The sequence below is a fragment of the Psammomys obesus genome, unplaced genomic scaffold (genome assembly GCF_907164565.1).
Source record: "Psammomys obesus unplaced genomic scaffold, mPsaObe1.curated_primary_1811, whole genome shotgun sequence".
In the NCBI taxonomy this organism is placed as follows: domain Eukaryota; kingdom Metazoa; phylum Chordata; class Mammalia; order Rodentia; family Muridae; genus Psammomys; species Psammomys obesus.
This window is the reverse complement of record NW_026587032.1, coordinates 3,334,144-3,359,506: the sequence shown is the minus strand read 5'-3', so window position 1 is coordinate 3,359,506 and position 25,363 is coordinate 3,334,144. Positions and strand designations below refer to the sequence as shown.

Sequence of the window (25,363 nt, the reverse complement as noted above, 5' to 3'; positions counted from 1 at the left end):
GCCGGTGCGGCTGCAGCTCTGGGCGGTTGAGAGAGAGAGAGTCGCGGCCGGCGGGACGCACGGAGCAGGATGGGCTGCAGGCACAGCCGACCCAGCCGCTGCAAGCGCGAGGAGAAGGTACCGGGCTCCGGGACACGGAGGTCTGCCTCGGGGGGCGCTCGGAGGGACGGCAGAGGATACCGGATGGACAATACTTGGGGACTGGCACGGAGACCGGGTGGGGGGCGGGGGGGCGGGGAGTGCTCTGTCACCTCCTGTGCCGAGCCAACGCGGCAGCTGAGTTGACACACACTCAGTCCCAAACAAACTGCAGCTGATTCCGCTGGCCCGGCGGGGAGGGAACTGGTGTGTCCGCGGCAGGTGGCCTCAAGAGTGGGTCCGTCACTGTGTGGTCGAGGACGGGACTTTTGACCCCTCTGAGCCTTGAGCTAAGGTCTGTGGCCCGCGGTCTCTGAGTGGTCCACCGCCCTGAGGCGCCAGCATCACCTGAGACCTGTTGGAAACCTAGACTCCCAGGTGCACCCCGAAGGGTTGCTAGACACGGTCTGCCCCACAACGAGTGCGTTTCTGCTCGGATCACTGCACCCTGCGGAGCCCGGGGAGAGAGCCGGGGCCTCCTGCAGGGCTCAGAGCGGTGCGTGGGCTGCCCTTAGGGTAGCTGGGAGGGGCCAAAGAGGGAGGCGGTCTGTAGTCCCCTGCGGCTCTCTCCGCCCTTCCTGTCCCTCCCCCCAGGGGCCTGAAGCTGGGTTAGGGCCCAAGAGACTGACTCAGGTTTCTGCCCCTTGAGGTCTGAGCAGCCTCAGGAGGTCGGAGCCTGGTGTCCACAGACGACAGCAGGAGGCCCAGAGAAGGGAACAGGGACCCTAGAGTCCTAGTCCTTTGTCCTGGACAGCCCTTGAATTTGATCAGTCCCCGTTATGAAAACGACTAGGCTTTTGCAATAAACTTCAGCTCTTTAGTCTTTCTATCATCTCTGTTTATCTGTCTCTAGCTTTGTCAGTCTCTGTCTTCTCTCTGAACCCTCCCGTACAGTTGCAATGACTTCTTCTCACTCTTTGTTTTATTTTTCTCCCCACCCCTTTTTTTGAGACAGGGTCTTGTGTAAGTAAGCCCAGGCTGTCCTCAAATTGAATGTATAGCCAAGGCTGGCCTCGAACTACCAATCCACCTGCCTCCTCCTCCCAAGTGCTGGGATTGCTGGCATATCCCATCACATCAGGCTGGGTGTTTTTGTTTAGCTTTTGAGACAAGGTCTCAGTATGTTGGCCCCAAACTTTCCGTTTTCCCTGGCCTCGCCAGTGATGAAATTAGAAGCACGGGCTTATACCTGGCTTCTACTGGCTTCTTGATGGCTACAGAGCCATCACCTTTCTCGCCTCAAACAGCCTGGCGTATCTGCCCTGAACCTGGGTTTGCCAGGTTTGGTTGTTCATGGTGCCTGTTAGCAGGACAGTGGGCTGCTTTTTGGCTAAGTTTCCCACCTGTTCCCATCCCTCCTGGTTGGTGCTTTTGCTGGATTTCCAGTGCAAGTGTCAAGCCCTGAGCACCCAGTTCATCCAGGCAGGCTGCCAATACCCCTGGGGGATGGGGCTCCAGAATAGAAGCTCAGGGGCCACAAGGGTCAGACCACAAATAATGACACGCCCTGAGCATTTTCACTTCCTGCTCTGCCCCAGGAAGGCCCTGGGAACCAGGTTGAGCTATGGAACCAAGCGTCCCCACATTATAGGTGTGGACCCTGAGGCTCAGAGAGAGGAGTGATGAGAGTCAGATGGTAGGGTGACTGCTCATGGAAGGCTAGGGGTCTAGAGGGATGGCTCAGTGGTTGTGAGTACTGGCTGTTCTCCCAGAGGACCCAGGTTCGACTCCCAGTATCAACATGATGTTCATAACCGTCTGAAATTTCAGTGCCATGAGATGCGACACCTCCTTCTGGCCCCTGTGGGCAACCAAATGCATATGGGACACAGACACATGCAAGCAAAACACCCATACACATAAAAATTTTTAAAATGTTTTCCTTAATTAAAAAAAAGTATAGAAGACTTGCTGGGTGTGATGGCATGAAACTTTAATCCTAGAACTCAGGAGGCAGAGGCAGGTGGATCTTTGTGAGTTTGAGAGCAGCCTAGCCTACATAGGGAGTTCGAGGACAGCCAGGACTACATAGAGCCTGTCTCCAACATATACATGTACATATACATATATATGACTTGCTTTCTCCACATGCCATCTGGCCTTCTCCCACCTGCCCCCCACCCCTCGTTGCCTTGTGCAGAGCATGGAGCGGGTGCTGAGGAGTGCAATAGGGGCCAGCTGGGAGCCAGGCCAAGGCTTAGCCTGGTGTGACTCAGGAGAGCTTCCCTGGACTGGGAGGAAGGCTTCTTGGGTGGGAAAGTTTGGCAGGAGTTCCCCCAATCAAAGCCAAGGGCTTAAGGGAAGTTGAGTTCCAGAAAGCCCAGGATGTGGGGTTTGTGCAGAGTGGGGTGGCCCATGGCAGTGAAGGTGGCAACAGGATCTCAGTCTTTAAGACCTCCCTCGCAGATCTGAGATGCTGAAGAGCTCTGTGCTCTGTGGCTTGGCTGACCAGGTACTCTAGACTTTACCAAGAGGCCCAGCCTGGGGCTAAATCACTGCTTTCTCAGGAGAGGCTGCTGGGAATAGGAGTTAGGACTGTAACTCAGTGGGTGGAGCCCTGGCTTCCATCCCCAGCACCACGTAAACTGGGCATGGTGTAGATGCCTCTAATCCCAGAATTTGGAAGGTAAGGTAGGAGGTTCAGAAGCTCAGGGTCTTCCTTAGCTATGGTGTGTTCAAAGCCAGCTTAGTCTACATAGAAAGTTTCAGGCCAGCAAGGGCTACACAGTGAAACCCTGCCTCAATAAAACAAGCAACAGTAACAACAAACTTTTTTTTATTCCCCTACACTCCCTTATTTCATGTCCTATGCACATACTTCTTCTCATGTAATGTGTGTGTGTGTATGTCTATGTGTCTGTGTGCACACACATGCCACTTCATGTGGGGGGGGGACAACTTTCAGGAGTTGGTTCTCTCCTTCTTTGAGATCGGACTCAAGTGGTCAGTTTTATCAAAAGGTAACTTTACCCACTGAGCCATCTCAAACACACATAATAATGTTTTTCGTTTGTTTTGGGTTTTTTGGGGACAGGGTTTCTTTGTGTGCCTTGGCTGTCCTGGAACTTGCTCTGTGGCCCAGGCTGGCCTTGAACTCATGGAGATCTGCCTGCCTCTGCCTGCTGAGTGCTGGGAATAAAGGTGTGTGCTACCACCACCCAGCAAGACATAGAATTAGAGTTGTGATTTAAGGGTGTTGCTGCCCGTGGCTCACCAAAAGAAGCAAAGGAGTTTGTGAGGACCGCAGATATAATGCTTGCTTAGGTGGACAGGTGCCAGGGATGTGCAGCCCAGATCTGGCCTTGGAACCCCTGTTATCAGGGAGTAAAAAAAAAAATCTGTTCTCTGCTGAACTAGGACTAAAGATCATGGCCACCGAGAGAAGCTACAGGGAGCCAAATTTCCATTTCTTGTTCGGAAGTGGTTAAAAAGAGGGGGTAGGTAGTGAGTTCCTCATTACTAGAGGGGTTCAAGCAGAGGCCAGGTGCCATCTGAGTAAGAATAGCAGAGGTGACACAAGCTCCAGATAGCACGCATTTACAAGTCCATCATGAAAATCTAGTTATTCTTGAAACTTTTGAAACTTTTTAAATTTCAAAATTTAGAAAGGTAGAAAGAAAATAGGAGATTGCTTCTAAGCTCGCTACTAAGAAACAGCCTCTACGTAATACACTGGATGGAAATCTCAAAGGATTAATAAGATATTTAAAAAAAAAAATATCTTAAGCTGGATGGTGGTTTCCCACACCTTTCATCCCAGGACTGGGGAGGCAGAGATGGATCTGTCAGTTCAAGGCCAGCCTGGTCTACAAAGCAAGTGCCAGGACAGCCAGGGCTACAGCCGGGGTGGAGGGGGGGAACCAAAACCAAAATCTAACAAAACAAAAAAAGTAAAATGACTTTTTCATATATATCATATAAATGATAGTGATTATTATTTTTTAATCTAGCAGTGTTTGCTAGATTGTTTGTTGTTTTAGATTTTCGGGGTGTGGGGTTTGTGTGTGTGTGAGAGAGAGAGAGAGAGCACAGAGAAGGAGGGGGGAAGATAATGTGTACCACATGTGTGCCAGCACCCTGCCCACACGTCTATCAGATCCTCTGCGGCTGTAGTTACAGAAGATTGTGAGCTGCCCAACATGGGTACTGGGAACTGAACCAGGGCTACATTGCTATATTGCGTATGGCTGTCTTCTGGTCTCTTCAGGGGCATTTTCTCACATGAACTAGTTTGTGGAAAGATTCTTTTTAAATGGCTGCCTAAGGTCCTGACCATTGTCTTTCTTGTTTCGCCAGTGTGTTTGTGTCTGTGTGCGCACGTTGGCTCTTTGCAGCCTTCCACCTTTGCTAGTTATGAATTTCCTGTTTTCCTCCTAACCTGGAGCACAGTAACTTTGGCCCTAGATCGTAAAGAGTCACATAAGCAACGGTGTGTTGGTTGGATTTGACAGTGAGTAGGAATGAGACCTTCACTGGATAACCATGTATGCAGGGGACTGTCCCAGGCAGAAGAAAGAAATACAGGGCACCTTTGGCCTCCCCGCCCCCGGGGGTTGCCAAAGGCATGTTAGTCAGGGAGCATGAGAGGAGCTGCCTGCCTGGTCATGCAGCAGCTGTCCCCACACCTTCTGCCACAGCCATCATTGACACATCACACCAGCATCCACGTGACCTCTGAGCTAATGTTTTTACCCAGAAAACGATGTTCCATAAATCATTCTGGATGGATCCAATGCAAGCTTCCATACACAGAGCTTTCTTAAAGACTCATGAGGTCCAGCCTCACCTCTGTGTTATACAGCTAGACTTTTCAACCTAAAATGCACTAGAAAAATTCCTGGGGATTAGGGGTTGAGGACGCAGCCCATCTGGGAGGGTGCTTACCTAGCGTGCCCAGGTTCCTGGATTGCATTCTCCAGCACTTCATAAAACTGGGTTTGGGAGCACCTGCCTGTGGTCCCCGCACTCAGGAGGTGAAAGCATGAGAGTCAAGAGTTCAAAGTTGCTGAGCAGTGGTGTCCTATGCCTTTAATCCCAGCACTTGGGAAGCAGAGGCAAGTGGATCTCTGAATTTGAATCTAGCTTGGACAACAAAGTGAGTTCTAGGACAGCCAGGGCTACACAGAGAAACCCTGTCTCAAAAACAAACAGAGTTAAAAGTGAATTTTCAGCCATCTAGTGAGTTTGAGGGCAGCCTGAGCTATACTATTTAACAACCTGACTCAGAAAAAAAAATAAAAAAATCCTAGGAATCATTGTCTTTGAGATGCAACTTTTGGTGGCATGCCTTCTGAGCCCATACATGTTCTTAATTCTGTCTTTTAAATTTGTTCAATTTACAGGAGGCTAGAATCTTTCCCTAAGAGCCAGGCATGCCCCTGTCTCCTATAAATGCACCCACATTCACTTCCATCAGTGTTATGCTTGAGCCTAAGCTTCCTGTTAGCTCGTAGGTTCTATAATGATAGCCTAAAATGTTGATAAAGTTCAAACTGATTGCACAGGAGAGCTGTTTTGAGTCCAGCGTCTGTACTCTCTGCCTGGAAACAAGCTGCTGGTGGAGGGGACATCTTCAAAAGTTATAAGCATTGAAGCTCATGGTGGACCAGGCATGGTGGCACATGGCAATGGTCATAGTACTGGGGAGGTGGGACAAGAAGATCAAGAGTTCAATGTCATCTTCACTATATAGCAAGTTGGTAGCAAGCCTGGTCTGCATGAGACCCTGTCTTTTAAAAAAAAAAAATGTACACAAAGGCTACCTTAGGAAGAGTAGGTTCTTATGCTCTAAAGCTGAGTGACTTTGGTTCAGACTGACGCCTCACAAGAACTTAGCAGCTTTCCCTTCTCAGGGCCTGCATTTATCTTCTTAGTGTGTCCCACCCTCAGCACTGTGAGCTGTGTGTTTCTCAGACACAAAGCAAGAACCTCCTGCAGTCTGAGCTCTTGGGTTGTGTTGGATATTGAAGGTGTTTTCTACCATTCTGAAGTCTGGGAGCTCATGTGGGTGGCCTTGAACTCACAGAGATCCTCCTGCCTCTGCCTCCCCACATGCGGGAATTAAAGGCGTGCAGTACTGTGCTTGGCTGAGTTTTATTTTTAAGATTTATTTTTAAAAGTATATGTCTGTATAACTGAATGCCACATAAATGTAGGTTTCCATGGAGACCAGATGAGAGCATCAGATCCCCTAGTGCTGAAGTTAAGGGCAATTGTGAGCTACTGAATATGGGTGCTTGTAACTGAAATCTGGTCCTCTGAAAGAGCAGCAAGGTCTCTTAACCCGCAAGCCTCTCTCTAGCTCTGGGTTAGTCCTATTTTCATTTTGAACTCTCCGTGTAACTCAGGTTGGCCTTGAACCTCCAATCCTCCTGCTTTAGCCTCCAGAGTGCTGGGATTATAGGCATGCAGCACCACTCTCTCAAGGTGCAACCTAGTTTGAAATGCCTCCCTTGAGGCCTCAGTTTCCTTGTTTGTCATTTTCAGAGCTTCGCAATACTGTTATTCTCTTTCTCCTTCTCCCTCCCTCCCTCTCTCTCTCCCCCTCTCTCTTTTTCTCTTTCTCTATGTGTGTTTCTGCACACATACACACAATGGCACACAAGTGGAGGACAGGACAACTTGGGGCAATCAGTTTTCTCCTTCCACTGTATGGATCCTGGGGACTGAATTCAGCTTGCTAGGTTTGGCAGCAAAGTCCTCTATCTACTGAGTGATCTCACCTGCCCTACTTTGGCTATTTTTATAAACATCTTATAATCCATTTGCCAAAAAAGAAAACCTTTGGGGCCAGAGAGATAGCTCATTGGTTAAGAGCACTGACTCCTCTTTCAGAGGACACAGGTTCGAGTCCCACAATAGTCAGGGCAACCCACAACTACTTCTATATCTCCAGGCAAAGGGGATCTGATGCCCATCATGCACCAGGCATGTAAAATACTCATGCATGTTAAACAGATAAATATGCAAATAAATAAATATTTTAATTAGAATTTTTTTAAAAAATGAGCCTTTGGAGCTGGTGAGTTGGTTTAGGAGGTAAAGACAGTTGCCTCTAAGATTGATGACCACAAGGACTCAGGATAGGAAAAAAAAAAAAAAACTAACACTCCAAAGTTGTCCTCTGTTCTTCATACATGCACTATGGCACACACGCAGACGTGCACATGCAAATAAAAATAAATATGTGTATTAAAAAAAAAAAAAAAAAAGGAAAGGAGTCCCTGATCTTGGGGCATTTGATTTGGGGTATGTTACGCAGAGCAGGCAGCCATTCTCCCCAAGAGTAGTGATGAAAAGAGCCAGTCATGGTACTGATGGATTCAGTGGCCTTTTATGCCCACAGCATGGTTGGAATGGGTTGTTGAACTAATTCCAGAGGATGAGGTGTGAGAGAAAGGCCAGAATCACTTCCAGACACATCACTTCTGGCCTATTGACTCCCCACTAATCTTTAAGGGTTGGTTAAAGACACTCGAGGTCTCTTAGTCTAAGACAAATAGTGAATGCTCAGTTTGAAGCCCCTTTGCCATGTGGGTATGGCCACATCATTTAATCTCTTCTGGCTGAGACAAAAGATCAGGTGTTAAATACAGCTGCAGTGAGCATAGTGGTATTCACCTGTAATCTGAGGATTTGGGAGTTGGAGGCAGAAGGATCATTAGTTTAAGGCCAGCCTGAGCTACACAAGACCATATCTTTTATTTACTTATTTATTCTTCTCTGTTATGTTACATCCAGATTGCAGTTGCCGCTCCCCGTCTCCTTCCAGCCCCTCCCTCTTTTCCTCCCTCCACCTCACATCCATCCCTTATCTTCAGAAAAGGGCAGGCCTCTCATGGATATAAGCCAAACATGGCATATCAAGTTGTAGTCAGACTGGGCACCTCCCATCATGTTAAGGTTGGATGAAGCAAATATAGGAGGAAAAGGGTCCCAAAAAGGAGGCAAAAAGAGTCAGAGACAGCTCCTGCCCCCACTCTTAGGAGTCCCATGAGAAGACCAAGTTCTGAAACTGTAACATCTGTGCAGAGGGTCAGTCCCATGCGGGCTCCCTGGTTGGTGGTTCAGTTTCTATGAGCCCCTTTGAGCCCAGGTTAGTTGGCTCTGTGAGTTGTCTCGTGGTGTCCTTGACCCCTCTGGCTCCTACAGTTCCTCCTCCTCTTCCACAGGACTCCCTGAGCTCCTCCTAATGTTTGGCTGTGGGTCTCTGCATCTGTTTCCATCAGTTGCTGGGTGAAGCCTCTCTGACGACAGTTGAGCTAAGCACCAACCTAGGAGTACAGCAGAATATCATTACGAATCATTTTACTGACTTTCATGTTTGGCTCTATCCTAGGTCTCTGGGCTATCCAGCCTCTGGGTCCTGGCTCTCCAGGCAATGTCAGGGGTGGGGCCCCTCTCTTGGCATGGGTCTCAAGCTGGACCAATCATTGTTCATCCCCTCCCACAATTTCTGCACCACCTTTACCCCAGCACGTTAGTAGGCAGGATAAATTGTAAGTTGAAGGTTTTGTGGCTGGGTTGGTGTCCCAATCCCCCCCCTCCCCTGGAAGTCTTCAGGCTCTATAGGAATCTCAGCCAGGGTTACCCTCATAGATTCCTGGGAGTTTCCATTGCACTAGATTTCTAGCTCAGCCCGAAATACGTCCCCTGCCCCGCTCCAGCTGTCTCTCCTGGTACTCTCTTTTCATCCTTCCCCCACCTGGTCCTTCTTGTTCCTGTCCCCACCCCACCCCGTCCATTCATGAGATCTATTCTGTTTCTTCTTCCCAGGGAGATTCATACATTTCCCTCCTTGGGCCCTCCTTGTTACTTAGCATCTTTGGGTCTGTGGATGGTAACAAGGTTATCCTTTACTTTATAGCTAACATCCACATAGAAGTGAATGCATACCATGTTTGCCTTTCTGGGTCGGGGTTACCTCAGGACGATTTACTTCTAGTTTCATCTACTTGCCTGCAAATTTCATGATGTTATTAACAGCTGAATAATACTCCATTGTATAAATGTACCACATATCCTTTATCCATTCATTGGTTGAGGGATATCTAGGTTGTTTTCAGCTTCTGGCTATTACAATAAAGCTGCTACAAACACAGTTGAGCAAGTGTCCTTGTGGTAGAATGGAGCATCCTTTGGGTCTATGCCCAGGAGTGGTATAGTTAGGTCTTGAAGTAGATTGATTCCCAGCTTGATGAAGAACCACCATATTGGTTTCCAAAGTGGCTGTACAAGTTTGCACTCCCAACAGCAATGGAGGAGTGTTCACCTTGCTACAACATCCTTACCAGCATGAGCTGTCACTTGTGGTTTTGTTCTTAGCCATTCTGACAGGTGTAAGATGGAATCTCAGAGTTGTTTTGATTTGCATTTCCCTGATGGCTAAGGACGTTGAACATTTGTTTTCTCAGACATTTGAGATTCCTCTGTTTAGATCTGCACCCCATTTTTTAATTGGATTGTTTGGTCTGTTGATGTCTGGTTTCTTTAGATCTTTATTTATTTTGGAAATTAAGCCCTCGGTCAGATTTGGAGTTGCTAAAGATCTTTTCCCATTCTGTAGACTGCCGTTTTGTTCTATTGATGGTGTCCTTTGCCTTATGGAAACTTTTCTGTTTCATGCGGTCGCATTTATTAATCGTCGATCTTAGAGCCTAAGCTGTTGGTGTTCTGTTCAGAAAGTGGTCTCCTGTGCCACTGCATTCAAGGCTATTCCCATGTTCACGTCTATCATGTTCAATGTTTCTGGTTTTATGTTAAGATCCTTGATTCACTTGGACTTGATTTTTGTACAGGGTGATAAATATGGATCTATTTGCATTCTTCTACATGCAGACATCCAATTAGACCAGCACCATTTGTTAAAGGTACCTCCAGAAGTCCTTTTATTGTACAGAATTGTTTTAGCTATCCTGTTTGGTTTGGTTTGTTTTTCCATATTAAACTGAGTATTGTTCTTTCAAGGTCTGTAAGGATTTGTATTGGAATTTTAATGGGGATTGCTTTTAATCGGTAGATTGCTTTTGGTAAGATGGCCATTTTTACTATGTTAATTCTACCGATCCATGAGCATGAGAAAGTTTTTCCATCATCTGATATCTTCTCCAATATCTTTCTTCACAGACTTGAAGTTCTTGTCATACAGGTCTTTCCCTTGCTTGGTTAGAGTTACACCAAGATTATTTTATATTATTTGTGGCTATTGTGAAAGGTATTGCTTCCCTGATTTCTTTCTCAGCCTGTTTTTCATTTGTATATAGGAGGGCTACTGGTTTTTGTTTTTGTTTTCAAGTTAATCTTGTACCCAGCCACTTTGCTGAAGGTGTTATCAGCTGTAGGAGTTCCCCAGTATAATTTTTGGGGTCACTTATGTATACTATTATATGATCTGCAAATAGTGATACTTTAACTTCTTCCTTTCCAATTTGTATCCCCTTGATCTCTTTTCGTTGTCTTATTGCTCTAGCTAGAACTTCAAGTACTATATTGAATAGATAAGGAGAGAGTGGACACCCTTGTTTTATTTCTGACTTTAGTGGAATTGCTTTAAGTTTCTCTCCATTTAGTTTGATGTTGCCCATCAGCTTATTGTATATTGCCTTTATTATTTTTAAGTATGTCCCTTGTATCCCTGATCTCTCCAAAACTTTTATCATAAAGGAGTGTTAGATCTTGTCAAAGGCTTTTTCAGCATCTAATGGGAAATGAGACTATATCTTAAAAAAAGAAAATCACAGGGGCTACAGTGATCATTTCCAACTAAGAGTACTTGCTGTTAGTTGCTTAGAGGATCCAAGTTCAAGTCCCAGCATCCATAACCCAAGGCTTACAGCTGTCAGTAACTCCAGGTCCTGTGGATAAAATACCTTCTTCTGGCTCTCAGAAGCACCCACATGTATGTGCCATGCATGTGGCACACATAGACACATATATTCACAATAAAAATAAAATGAACAGGCTGGGCAGGTGACTCAACAGATAAGGGTTACTTATCTGTCAAGGCTGATGACCTGAGTTCAGTCCCTAGGACTCACATGGTGGTGGGAGAGAAATGGCTCCCCCAAATTTACCTCTGACCTCCGCACATGTGAGACACATGCATACCCATACTTGCTAAATAAAGGGTAAAGTGATTTTATAAAATGTTTTTGAGGGAGGGACTGGGAGGGAATGAGGGATCGGGACACGGCTGGGATACAGAGTTAATAAAATGTAACTGATAAGAAAAAAATAAAATTTAAAAAAAAAACGTTTTTGGATGTAGATCACTGGTAAAACTCTTGTTTGGCATGCTGGGAGATGTTTAGAGGGCTTTGAAGGTCCAGAATAGATAGCAAGTATGAGGTCAGAGGTCTTTATGGCACATATGGAGGCTTGAAATATTATCTAGAAATAAAGCATGCAGGAAGTTTTTTGCAATGAGAAGGCTGTGTTAGTCAGGGATTAAGGTCATGGAGCATGAGGAAAGTGGTACAGGAAATTCAGATTAAAGCCAGCTCAAGCAGTCACAGCCCAAGACTTTCTGTTCCTCCTTCCCAGCTCAGCTGTGAACCCTTCTTTCTGCCTCAGTTTCCTCCTTGCTGTTGAAACAGTAAGGAAAAGCTTAGGCAGGTGTATGAGTGTTTTCTCACTATTATACAACTGGCTGTCTTTCTAACTGTAAATAGGAAATAAACTCAGATTCAGTCTTTAAAGTTCTGAATTTTTTTTTCTTTCTTTTAGATACAGGGTTTCTCTGAGTAGCCTTGGCTGTCCTGGACTCACTTTGTAGACCAGGCTGGCCTCAAACTCATAGAGATGCATCTGCCTCTGCCTCCCTGAGTGCTGGGATTATAGACATGTACCCTCTCACCTGGCTAAGTTCTGACATTTTGAATCTCTGCAAACAAACCTTCATGGTTCGAAACTGATTGCTTCATTGTAATGGATGATGTCTGCTTATTTGCTCTTGTTGCTTTGAGAGGGTCTCATGTATCCTAGGCTGGCTTCAGGATCACTATGTAACCAAAGAAAACCTTGAACTTCTGGACCTCCTGTCTCTATTGGCCCGGTACTGGAATTATAGGCAAACATCACCATGTCTGGCTTTAAACTGGAGGCTTAATTTTTTTAATGTTTATTTTGCTTATTTTGTTTTCATCTGGGGAAGAGGGGTGTACTCTTATGCTTATGGGTGCCCACAGAGGCCAGAAAAGGGTAAAGATCCCCTGGAATCAGGTGGATGCTAGAAATTGAACCCAGGCTCTCTGGAAGAGTAGCCAGTGCTCTTAACCACTCAGCTATCTCTCCGGGCCCCCAGGGTGGCTTTTTGAAAGAACTGCAGGAGCCAGTGAGAAAACACAGTATGTGAAGATTCTACTGCCAAGGCTGAAGACTTGAGTTCAGTTCCCAGAGCCCAAGTGATGGAAGGAGAGAACTGATTCCGCAAGCTGCTCCCTGATCTTCCTACATGCACCATGGCTGATGCACACCCACAGGCACCACATACACACACACACAGAGAGAGAGAGAGAGAGAGAGAGAGAGAGAGAGAGAGAGGGAGAAATGAAAGTTATTTTAATTACCTTTTATTTCTGTGGGGGGGAGGGATCCATGCATGCCACAGTGCACAGAACACGGCCTGCAAGAATTGTCCCTCTCCTTCCACCATGAGGATCCCAGGAATCAAGCTCAGGTTGTCAGGCTTGGTGGCAGGTGCCTTTACCCAGTGAGCCATCTTCATAGCCTAATAAATGTTACTTTAAAATTTAAAGTAAGAGTCTGGGGAGGAGACTCAATGGATAAAGCATTTGCTGTGTATTCCTGAGGACCTGCGTTCAGGCTCCCAGAACTCATGCAAAGACAGACTTAGTGGCACACATCTGGAATGCCAGCACATCTCTGTGGTGAGACGGGAGACAGAGACCGGGGAAATCCTGGAGTCTTGCAGGCCAGCTAGCCTAGAGGATGCACCAGAGATGAGACCCTGCCACAAACCAGGTGGGAGGTGAGGGCTGACACCTCTGACCTCTACAAATCCCATACACACCAATAATAATAATAATAATAATAATAATAATAATAATAATAATAATAATAATAATAATAATTTAAGATTGGCTTTTATGTGCATGAGGACACGCACATGCGCGGATGTCTGTAGGGGCCAGAAATGGTTATCAGAGCTCCTGGAGCAGAGATGCAGGTGGTTGAGAGCAACCCCGTTGTGCTTTGTGTCAGTTTCTCCCCCTCGGGGCAGCCAGTCCATTTCTTCGAGCAATGGACGGGACGGGGGTGGAGGAGGGGAAAGCCTAGCCAGGGCATGCAGGTGCAATGCAGGGCTTTGGGTCAGCAGTGAGTGTGTGGGCATAGGCTACGCATACCTGGGAACAGCTTCAGAGAACGGGTTTGGTTTATTAGAGGGGGGATTATGTCCCTGGGCAGGTGGGTAAGGTCTCTGGGACAAGGTTTGTGTGGACATGTAAGGGTATTGAAAGACACATCACTGCATACTCAGGGTCTAGGGGTTTAAGAGGGGGAAAAATGTTTTAAGGTCAAACAAGGAGTGAAGCCTGATAACTGTCAGGGTCGCAAATTCTTACTTACAGGGGTTGATAGTGGGACAGGTTGGCACCAGGTTGGGAGAAGGGAGAGAGAGCCAAGGGCTGCCCTCCTCACGTGAAGTATCCGGGGTTGATACTCTTCTCGACTCTTCCCCCATTAATCCTGGGCCATTCCGGTCCCACACCAGGTTTGGGTGCTGGGAACAGAGCTCAGGTCCTCTGGAAGAGTAAGGAGGACTCTCAGCCACTGAGCCATCTCTCAGCCCCATGAAGATTCTTTTAAAATAATTTCTGTCGGGCTCCTTTGGTTTAGTCAGACAAGATAGTGCTGCCTCAGCGCCAGGAAGAAAGGGAGTCTCGTCCTCCCTTAGCCCCCTGAATATACTAGAATGCTGTTTGCTTAGATGAACTTGCGAGAAGCCTGTCTTTTCTAAGAGGGTGAGTCAGATGTGTGCATCTGTGGGGCAGTAGTGTGTTTTGATAACACAGCTGTCCTGATGTTGCTGGCGCCACACATGCCCCGCAGAACCCTTAACTATAACACTTATTTCTACGAGGGGACACCAGCGCCTGAGGGGAACAGAGCTGCCCCAGCACACAGGCTGGCCGGGGAAAGCTGTGGAGGAACTCTGTCATCTGAGCCTTGCCCTCAGAGGGCAGGGGGACTGCCTCACATCTCAGGTGTCGGGACGGTGAGACTGGCTGTGAGGGGTCAGTCTGGAGAAAGGGGGCCTGCCTGGGGCACGCGGGGGTCCCCTGACTCATGGGACCCCAGAGGACAGATCAGGGACCTGACAGCAGAAGGCAGAAATGACCTGTGGCCTTTAGAACTTGAAACAGCGTGAAGTGGGGTGCTCCGTGTAGAGGCGCAGAGGCCTGTCCTACTCCGTGAAACATCAGCAATGAAACACCCCCAAGACTCTTCCTACTCTCACAGTCCTCTGGAAACTTTTAACAGGAACTCCGGGGCCTGCTGTGTCTCACAGGGCTTCTGTCCTGCCTCTCCACCTTTCCCATAAGTTGTAGATGAGGTGGGGTGCTGATCCCCCATCTCCAAGTAACTCCAGGCTGTATGTAGCGAGCAGTTGAGAGACAGCATGCTTTAGCCTGATCTCACTCCTGACCCTGCTCTTCACTCTAGGTGGAAGAGACACAGACAGAACTCCTGGAGATGCTAGACAAGGAGGGAAGGATCCTGGAAGGAAGGCGTGAGGAAGCTGGGCAAGGTGAGAATTGAGAGGCCCCAGGAGCCTCCTCATGAGGGGCCCGTGGAATCAGAGGGTGCTGGGATTTCCCTTGGGGTGTGCCTTTAACAGTCTGTCACCATGCTTAGCTTTCCTTTATTTTGGCATCCTCCCCACTACACCCATTTTCCCTTCATTTTAAAAGCATCTACAGGAAATCTACCCACCTTACATGGGCGTAGCAGCATACACCTATGATCCCAGTAGTTGGGAGATGGCGGCAACAGGAGGGTCAGGAATTCAAGGCAAGCCTGTGCTACACAGACAGCGGAAGTCTGCTCAGGGTTATTCCACATCATGTCTCAAAAAGGCAGGGGCCAGGGACTAGGAAACCTGGACAAATGAAGTCACTTTATTTTATAAACCACCTTCCATCCCTACAATGATGATGCCTAAATGTTGTGACTGGGATGGGGCTGGGGAGATGGTTGGATGGGTAAAATACATGTGGCACAAGTGTGAGGACCCAAGTTCAGATCCCCAGAACCCACAAGAAGATGGCCCACAGTGTGTGTCTATAATCTCTGCTCTCGTATTGGTGAGATGAGGAATAAACACAGGAGAATCCCCAGAATCTCACTGTCCAACTAACCTAGTGTATACAGTATCAAACCAGATCAACCTCTGAGGTTATCCTCTGAACACACACACACACACACACACACACACACATACACACACACACATACCATATTCACACAGAAAAAGAAAAGAAAAGGATAGCCAATCATGGCTCAAGAAATTCCATTATACAAAGGCTAAAGATAAGAGGACCACTGTAAGTTTAAGGCCCGTCTGGGTGACATAGTGAGTTAAAAAACCAATTTAGAGACGCAGCAAAACCTGTCTCAAAAAATGACGCAAAGGCTGCAGAGATGACTCAGCAGCTGACCATATGTACTGAGACCTAAGTCTGGTTCCTGGCTCCCCCATCTAGAAGCTTACAACCACCTGTAACTCCAGTTCTGTAGGATCAAATGCTCTCTTCTGGCCTCCACAGGTACTACAGTCATGCACATATACCCCACACAGAGAAGCAGACACACACACACACACACACACACACACACACAAATTAGCACATTTTTTTTAAATTAAATAGGTCTTTTGTCACATTCATAGTTACTGTAAAACTTAGAATTGAAATGACCAAGTTCACGTATATACATTTTTTTTTCAGATAGGTAAAACACATATACAACATTGGTATGTGTGACACTGGTGACATTTAGTGCCTTTACAATGCATGCAAATCATTACTACCACTCAGTTCCAGATCATTCTCCTCACCCCAAAAAGAAACTCCTTATCCTCCCATCAGCCTCTAGCAACTGCCAATCTGTTCCCTGATTTCATGGTATCAGACTCATACAAATGGCATCAGACAGCCTGGCTTGCTTCACCCAGCAAGATGCTGCCATGTTACAACATATGTTGGGACTCCATTTCTTTCCTATGGGTGAGCAATACTCCGCTGCATGGATGTTCAAGCTGTCTTTACCTCCAGCCCCTGTGAACGATACCACTAGCCCAAGTACCTATCTCATTTCTATACTCAGCCTTTTGAGAAACTCTCAAACTCTTTTCCATAGCAGCTGTTTTACTTCGTGCTCCTCCTAGTAAGGCGCCAGAGTCCCAGTGGCTCCACAGCCCAGTCACCGAGTAGTTTGTCCATTGCTGTCATCACCGTGGTGAGCATAAGATAGCATCTCATTGGGCACGCGTGTTTGATTTATTGTTGTTTGTTGGCTTGCTATTGTTTGAGACATAACTGTGTAACCCTGACTAGCCTGGAACTTACTAGTAGCCCAGCCTGGCTTCCAGTTTGTAGTGATCCTCCTGCCTCAGCCTCCTGAATGCTGGAATTAAAGTGTTGGAATTAAATGTAATTAAATTAGAGGCGGGATGTTATTTAGACAGCTGGCCTGGCCTCAACCTTGTTAGTACTGAGCATTCAGGGGTGTGACACCATGCCTGGTTTATTAGACTTTTGATCTGCATTTTCCTAGCTAGTAACTGAGTGACATCTTTTTGTGTACTGTTGGCATTTGAATAGCCACTTTGGGAAAGCTATTATGTGTTTAACAGCATTGAAACTGGCCTTGGGAAAAAAAAAAAAAAAAACATACAGCTTCCTGACCCTTCTCTAGAATTACTTCTTGTTTTGTTTTGTTTTTCAAGACAGAATCTCACTATGTATCTTTGGCTGTCTTGGAACTCACTATGAAGACCAGGCTAGCCTTGAACTAACAGAGTTCCACCTGCCACTGCCTTCTGAGTGCTGGAATTAAAGGCATGAGCTACCATACCTGGCTCCACATTACTTTTTAAATAAGCTGTCGTGAGCATATAGAATTCAGGTGCAAATTTTATATCCTGTTCTTTAAAATTGTGTGTGTGTGTGTGTGTGTGTGTGTGTGTACTCATGTGTACCCTCAGAGGCCAGAAGAGGACATCAGATTCCCTGAAGCTCCAGTTATAAGCGATTATGAGCTGTGCTATGTGGGTACTGGGTACTGAACCCTGGTCCTCTATAAGAACAGCTCCTGACCCTGAGCCTCTCTCTAGCCCTTGTTTTTTGTTTTGTTTTGTTTTTGTTTTTTCATTTGATACTGTATCAAGCGGGTTACCAAGTACAACTACAAAAATGAAGGCTGACAGTAATCCAACACTCAGGAAGCTGAAGCAGAAGAATGACAGGGAATGTAAGGCCAGTCTGGGCTGCAAGGTAAGACCCTGTCTCATTAAAAAAAAAAAAAAAAAAAAAAAAAAAGCAAGTTTAGACCACAATACATGTGGGTTTGCTTACTTCCTAGAAATAATTTTTTTTTTTTTTTTTGTCTTTTTTAGGGGCAGGATTTCTCTATGTAACCGCCCTTGCTACCCTGGAACTCACTCTGTAGACCAGGCTAGCCTCAAACTCACAGAGATCCACAAGCCTCTGCCTCCTGAATGCTGGGATTAAAGGAATGCACTGCTCTGCCCGGCTAGATTTGATTCTTAAAAGTGATCTTTTTCATGAAGATTTACTTCTCCATTGGCATTCAATTCTTCCATTCCCAGAAACATAGTAACTAGGACAGAGGTCTGAACAAGTTTCAAATCCTTGAAACAATGTGACCTTGGTGAAGAATGTTTGGCGTAAGAACTAGAACCCCTGGAAAGCAGCTTCACACCTGGCTCAGCACCTGGATTGTTGCCACTTTCTCAGAAGTGCAACTTCTCTACCTACATGGGAAAGCCCGTGGTTTAATAATATTTAGTATAATAAATATATAGCTGCAAAGTGACCCACTATGGAGCCCAGGGGGAATGCCGGTCAGATCTTCCCAATAGTCAGAATTTTTTCCTGTCTTTATTTCCTTCCTTCCTTCCTTCCTTCCTTCCTTCCTTCCTTCCTTCCTTCCTTCCATTCTTTCTTTCTGTCTGTCTATTTATTTGTGTATGATGTGGGTGTGTATGGGTGAGTGTATACCATAGCACATATGCGGAGGTCAGAGGACAAACTGTGGGAATCAGCTCTCTCCACCTACCATCTGTTCTTGGGGATCAAACTCAAATCATCATAGTGAGACTTTAATTCAAACAAACAAAAATTCATTTGCTACTTTTGTTGTTGATTGTTGTTGTCATTGTTTGAGACAAGGTCTCGCTGGGTAGCCCTCTTGGGCCTGAAACTTGCCATGTAGACCAGGCTGGCCTCAAACTCACTGAAAATCTTCAGCCTCAACCTCCCAAGTGCTGGTATAAAAGGTGTACCCTACTCTGCTGGTTCTATTTGGTTTTCTTGAGACAAGGTCTCACTCTATAACCTAGGCCGGCTTTGACCTTCTGGTGATCCCCATGTCTGAGCCTTGTAACTACTGGAATTACAGGTGTGAACCACCATATCTGGCTATGAGCTCTCTCTTCTGTGACGCTGCTCTCTGTGACCCTGGCCTTTTGCCTGCTGTTAACTCCCTTTTTCCCATCACCCCTGCTGTATTTTTCTGCCTGGTTATTGATTGACCATTATTTCTGAGCGAGCCATCTGATAAGACTGGGAATTTTCCCAAGAGGGTCTCTGGGAAGGTGGAGTCTAAGGAGACCCACCGTGGGATGGACCGACTCCAGCATTCTGCGCTGCCCATCTGCAAAGACCTAGCAAATCTCTTTCCCCTGCATCCTGCCCTTGGAGACAACTTGGTGGAGCTCCTTGTCTCTGCCTCACAGCTGAGGTGATGGGCTTTGGGCCGCTTGCTGTCACCACCTCAGTCTCTCCGTTCTGAAGAAGGGGAGGCAGGACTTTGGGGGTGCCTGCCTCACGTGCTCTGTCCTTTTTATGACTTCACCTTTTCCCTGGCCTGCCGTCACGCCTGCTGTGGGGTCCTTGCATCCGAGCCCCGGGGACGCGTGAGCACCCTCCTGCTCTGGTAGGGCTCACTCTCTCCCAGAATGAGATGTTTCTATTTCCCAGGGATCTGTTAACACCTATGAATGTCCCTGACTCTTGGCCTGCTTTCCTTCCTGGAGCTGTGTTGAAATACTCTCAGGAGGAGACATTTAGAGAGAAAAGAGTTTATATGTGGCTTATACTTCCAGGTCATGCTCCATATTGAGAGAGGTCAGGGCAGGAACTGAAAACAGACTCCATGGAAAGATGCTGATTGTTAGCATGCTCTCTGGCTCTCACTTACTCATGCTTAGCTAGTTTCCTACATAACCCAGGCCATCTGCCCTGCTATGGTGGGTTGAGCCCTCCCACATCGATTAGAAGTCAAGGCAGAGGTACCACAGACATACCCACAGGCCAATCTGACCTCGGCAATTCCTCAGTTGAGGTTCCCTCCTCTTAAGTGACTCTGGATTTTATCCAGTTGACAATAAACTAACCAGCATAGCTCCTGAGCCAGCCTGGGAGAGAGAATCATGAAGAAGACCATTGCTCAGCTCCTGGGACCTGTGGACCCTTCTAGACCTTCTAGACCTCAAGGAACTTGACAGAGGCTTTGGGTTTATAGAGATCTCTTTTCTTCACAGTCCCAAAGACATCAAATGCCTGGGAGAAAGACACACTCAGTGACTGTGTCCAAGAGGCCAAGGCTCCAGTGCAGGTAAGAAGGGCCTGGCCGTTTGGGTGTAGGTGGTGGAGAAATGGCAAAGAAGCCACATGGTACCCCAAGGCGGCCAAAAATGATGCCTGTAGATTATGGGGACTGAGATGCTTGCTTTTCCTGTCTCCTGGTCCTTTGATGTGGTGACCAGACAGTTGGTTAAGGGGGCTTGGCTTGTAATTAAGGTTGGCTTCCTTTTCTGTGGTAGTTATTTTTTTTTTGAGGGAGGGGATTAATTAATTTTTTATTATTATGTTATTTTATGTGTAGGTTTTTGTCTGTCTGTATGTCTATGACCACTTGTGTGTCTGATGCCCTCAGAGGCCAGAAGAGGTAGTTGGATACACCAGAAAAGAGCTATAGACAGTTGTGAGCCATCGTGTGAGTGCTGGGAACTGAACTCGGTCCTATGAACAAGAAGGAAGTGCCGTCTCTCCAACCCGTCAGCTTTATTACTCATTGTTATCTTGACAGAACTTAGAGTAGTCCAGGAAGAAAGTCTCAATGATTAATTGTCTGCGTTGTGTTGTCCCGTGTGGTATTGTCTGAGTTAAGCTAACTGATGTGGAAAAGCCCAGCCTGATGTGGGAACACCCAACACCCAGTGAATTCCAAGGGTCCTGAACTACAGAGGGTGGAGATATCAATTTGACACAATCCAGCAAGCGAGTGAGCCTTTATACATTACTTTCTCAGCTTTGTTGTTGTTGTGTTTTTGTTTGTGTTGTTCTTTTTTTTTTTCTGTGAATATGCTGGGATTAGATGTTTGAAGTTCCTGCCTTGACTTCTCCACAATGGACAGCAACCTGGAATTTTAAGTTGAAATGAATCCTCTCTGTTCCAAAGCTGGTTTGTGTTGGGATGTTTTATTGCATAGCAACAGAAATGAAAATAGACCACTTACCAAGGTCCGTTAGGAGGGTCTTAGACATGGCATAAGCTGCAGGATGAGGCTGGCACTGAGAGGTCAAGGGACTGTGGTGTCATGGAGGCAGGTGTTCAGAGAGACTTCCCAGAGGGATGAGGTCTATGCCTGGAAGACACTTGAGATGCATCAGTGAGGAAGAGCAGGAAGGAAGCCCTAGGCAACATCAAGCAACTTGCTCAAAAGCTTGGAGAAAGGGGTAGAAACAGGGTGCCTAAGGAAGTCCAGGATGCCAGGGGTATGAAAGGGCCAGGTCGAGGTAAGGGCCACAGGATGGGACTGAGCCTGGGAACATAGGAAGAGGTTGGGCTCTACCACAAAGGGAGTGGTTGAGGAGATCTCTGTCAGGGGAACGGTACAGAGAGAACAGGCCCTGAGTTTGGGGTACGATGTGATGCTGAGCCACAGAAGTGGAGGATGGCAAGCAGAGAGAGCCCAGCATGCCTGGGCTTTGAATGTAGCTTGACGTTGGTTAGATAACCAGGACATCAACCCAAGAGTTTAGAGGTCTGTGTTAGTTAACTTTTCTCACTACTGTGATCAAATGCTCGACAAGAAGTAATGGAGGGAAGGAGGAGTTCATGTCAGCTCATGGTTTGCATTATTCCGTCATGGTGGGAAGGTATGACAGCTGGTCACTGCAGCCATAGTTAAGAGGCAACACTTCTGTGCAGCTCCCTTTTTCCTTTCCATTCCGCCTGGGTCCCCAGCCTACGTACGGCACAGTGCCACTGGGATTCAAAGTGGCTCTTCTCACCTCAGTTAACCTGATCTAGAAACAGTCTCACAGGCACACCCAGAGGTCTGTGTCTTGGTGATGCTAGATCCTGTCAAGGTATCAGTCAGCATTAGCCATTAAACGCTCTATGGTGAAAGGTTGTCCTGGGATGTTTCAGACTAGCAGTGGGTTCGGCCTGCTCTGCTGTGCAATGTGTGTTGCGGGCCAGAACCACAGTGAGCAAACGCAGCCCTTCCCTACTGACACGATAAGAATCACCTTGACAGACCAGGCTCTTTGCTATCTCCCTCCTGCTCCCTTCTCCAGAACACCTGTGGGACGCTGGCCTCACCAGAGGAGGCCATCCAAGCTAAAGCGAACAAGGCGGACGGGTCCCTCCTTAGCCAGCTCTATAAGAACCACATCCAGGTAGGTGCAAAACACTGGCAGGCCTTCATCCTTGATGCTGTGTGAAGGTCACAGGCAGGCAACCACAGTCGGCTAGCCTCAAACCTGAAGCATTCCCCTTCGCAAGAGCCCGGAAGCAAGAGATAGGCAGACACACGATGGAGCACACAGCTCTATGGGTCCAGAGAGAACATGGAGCAACTGGCAAACCTGGCGTAAGGTAGCATGTCAGCCTACCAAACTGCAGCTGTGTACCCACCAGACACATGCCTCAAAGAGCGCCCCCGGGAGGAGAGCAGAGAAATACAGCATGGGCTGTGAAAGGGGAGAATTCACGCAAGACCAATGCAGTGAGTTTCTGGCAGGTTGAAGAGCAGTGGGTCACCATGCTGGTCAATGGGGTCCTTCTTTCTCCTTCCCTAGGATTATGGGAGCCCCGGCCCATTCTGGGAGCAAGAGCTGGAGAGTTTGCACCATGTTATTGAGATGAAGAATGAGCGAATTCACGAGCTGGAGAAGCAGCTCTTCCTCCTGGAGATGCTGGTCAGTGCTAGGACGGCAGCAGGCTGCTCCTTTCTGGGCATTTGCCAACCCCATCCCCCACCCAGCCCCTGCCAGCTTGGCTCTGCTGCTCCTGCAGGAATCTGGTCTGAGTCAGGCAGCAGCTCCTGGTCACCTGACTCCTGCCTCTTCTTGGGCCCTTGGTTGCTGTAACTAGGACAGTGCTCCCCCCAGCCCCGCCCCCAACCCCCCTCATCCATCCCACTCCCTCCACCTCTTCCCCAGCAGCCTGTCACACTTCGGGCAGGGGCTAAGGAAGGAGGTGAGGCCCAGGGCCAGGCAGATAGGCTAGCCTCCATAAAGGAAACTGGAGAACAGAGGCCCTTTGAAGACCCAGAACTAAGGTCTCAGAACCCTGGGACGTCATCACCCTTAGGTCCTGTCAAAATGTGGGGTTGGTCTGTTTGGGTTTTTATTAGGTTTGCTTATTTGTTTATTGATTGATGGATTTTGTGGATGGATGGATGGATGGGTACATACCATGGCATGCCTGGGGAGGAGGTCGAAGGACAACTTGCAGGAGTGAGTTCTCTCCTTTCACCATGTGGGTGGCTGGGATTAAACTCAGATAGTCCAGTTTGGCAGAAAACACCCTTCTGCCCTCCAGCCATCCTTTTCTTTCTTTAACCTTTTTTAGGTTTCTTTTTATTATTTTCTGTGTATGCGTGTTCTGCCTACATGGCTGTCTGTGAACCACATCTACACAGGGGCCAGAAGAGGGTACTGGACCCCTGGGAACTGGAGTTACAGTTATGAAAAGCTATGTGGGTACTAGCTATCAAACCTGGGTCCTCCGCATGAGCAGCCAGTGTCCTTAACCACTGAGCCATCTCTCCATCTCTCTCTCTTTTTAAAAATAGGTAGAATTACACCTATTTATTGTCTTTTCAGACTGTTTTTTAATTTTCATGAGAATGAATTGATGTTTTTGCTGCACGTATGTGTATGTGAGAGTGTCAGAGCCCCTAGAACTAGAGTTACAGACAATTGTGAGCTGTCACGTAGGTTCTGGGAACTGAACCTAGATCCTCTTGAAGAGCAGCCACTACTCTTAACCACTGAGCCATCATCTCTCCAGCCCTGACTAAACCATCTTACCAGCACTGACTTTTGTTTGTAACATTCTTCAATAGCAAAAGTCAAGCCGACAGTCCGTCTTAACTCTGACCTTGTTTCCAGTCAGCTTCTTGCTCCATAAAGTGAAATGGTAATCCAGAATGAAGCAGTGTCTGGGGGAGAGGTGATGGCTGGCATCCACTGTGCCTGCCAAGTGAGCCAGCTGCTCCGCTCCAGGCTCCTTCTTGGTTTGTTACAGAAAGAAAAAAACCTGATATTAGCACTGAAAAACACCACCCTGCGGCAGGAGGTTGAGGACCTACAATTCCAAGCTGGGAACAGGTTGGCCATGTCAAGGTAGCCATACCCCCTTCCCCTACCCCCAACCTTCCGCAAAAACCTCCAGCTGGGAGGGACATGGAAGAGCCTGAGGACTGGATTGACAAGTGGCCCCAGGACTTGTTTTGGGAATGTGACTCCTCTTTCCTGGGGCTCAGGAAGCCCAGTTTTTCTACATGAGAAAGAGGAAACAGGAAACAGTACACCTGAGCAGGCATGCGTTGGAACGAATCAGTCCCGAGGCTGTGTAAGTGAGCGCTGATGTACCATGTCACAGACAGTTGAATACGTGACATATTTTCTGGTGGAATCCTCCTCCGGATCCTAAGAGCTGGATTCTGTTATCCCCATTTGCCAATGAGGAAGCTGAAACTCCATGTCACCAGAGATGACCCAGCTAGGTAGTGAGGCTCAGCCTGGAGCCACCCAGAGCTTCACCCGTGAGGTTTTGGCACTTGATCAACAGAGAGAATCACCCCTCACATACAGGCAGGCAGCATGGGGTGGGGGAGATGATGACCCCACCTCAGGAAGGCTTCCTGGGAGAACAGGTTGGTTCAAGCAATAGCTGCTCCCCTCAGGCAGCCCCTGCTCTGTTCATACCACAGGCAGTTCCAGAAAGATCTAATTCAGGACCTCGAAAAGGAGTCACAGAATGGCCACTGCGGCAGCAGACGGAGGAGCCACTAAACCATCTGAGTCCCTGGGGCCAGGACCTCCTCCATCTTATCCTGCCCTCTGCCACACTGCAGAGGCCTCTGTCTTTGGTGTACAGGCGCAGGGCCTGAGTCCACCATGGTTCTCAGACTCAACACTCCCTCCAAAGATTCTGCGGAGAAGAGAGTATGAGCCATGCCATTCTTCTCCCAGGATGGAGAAGGTGGGAAGGAGATGTGTGTAGCCGGCAATGCTGTTGGGGAAGTTTGGACGACCAGGACCACCCTGAGAAATGCCTTCCTGTAGGGAACAAGGAGGTAGAGTTATCTTTCTCCCCTTTCCTCTGTCCCCATGAGGGCATTCAAATCTTCTCCCACAGCAGCTGGAGCCACTTGTACCATCTGACAAAGAGGGGACAGCCCCAATCCCAGTTTCTGACAACTCAACTCACTGACCCATCAAGTTTTTGTTACCACACCCCCAAGTCTCTCACTCAGAGAAAACCTGTAAAAGACAGACACAATCTAGGAAAAAGGAGCCGAGTGGGGTCTCAACACATAGCCTAACCTTGAACTCCACATCGCTATGCCTTAGCCCCCTGAGCACTGGGAACGTGGGCATGTGCCACCCCAGCCAGCTGGATAAAGGGTTGAGTCTGCCGTAGAGCTAAGCACTGTTAA

General features: G+C 47.5%; 1 protein-coding gene across 1 annotated transcript; it reads left to right on the top strand.

The window, feature by feature from the left end:
* The first annotated feature begins 23 nt into the window (after positions 1-23).
* On the top strand, positions 24-25,363 carry Ccdc69 (coiled-coil domain containing 69). Its single transcript, XM_055602879.1, has 7 exons — positions 24-117; positions 14,824-14,908; positions 19,946-20,019; positions 21,990-22,091; positions 22,494-22,613; positions 23,947-24,029; positions 24,635-25,363. The coding sequence occupies exons 1-7, from the start codon at positions 70-72 to the stop codon at positions 24,714-24,716; spliced, it is 594 nt and encodes a 197-aa protein (XP_055458854.1). The 5' UTR covers positions 24-69; the 3' UTR covers positions 24,717-25,363.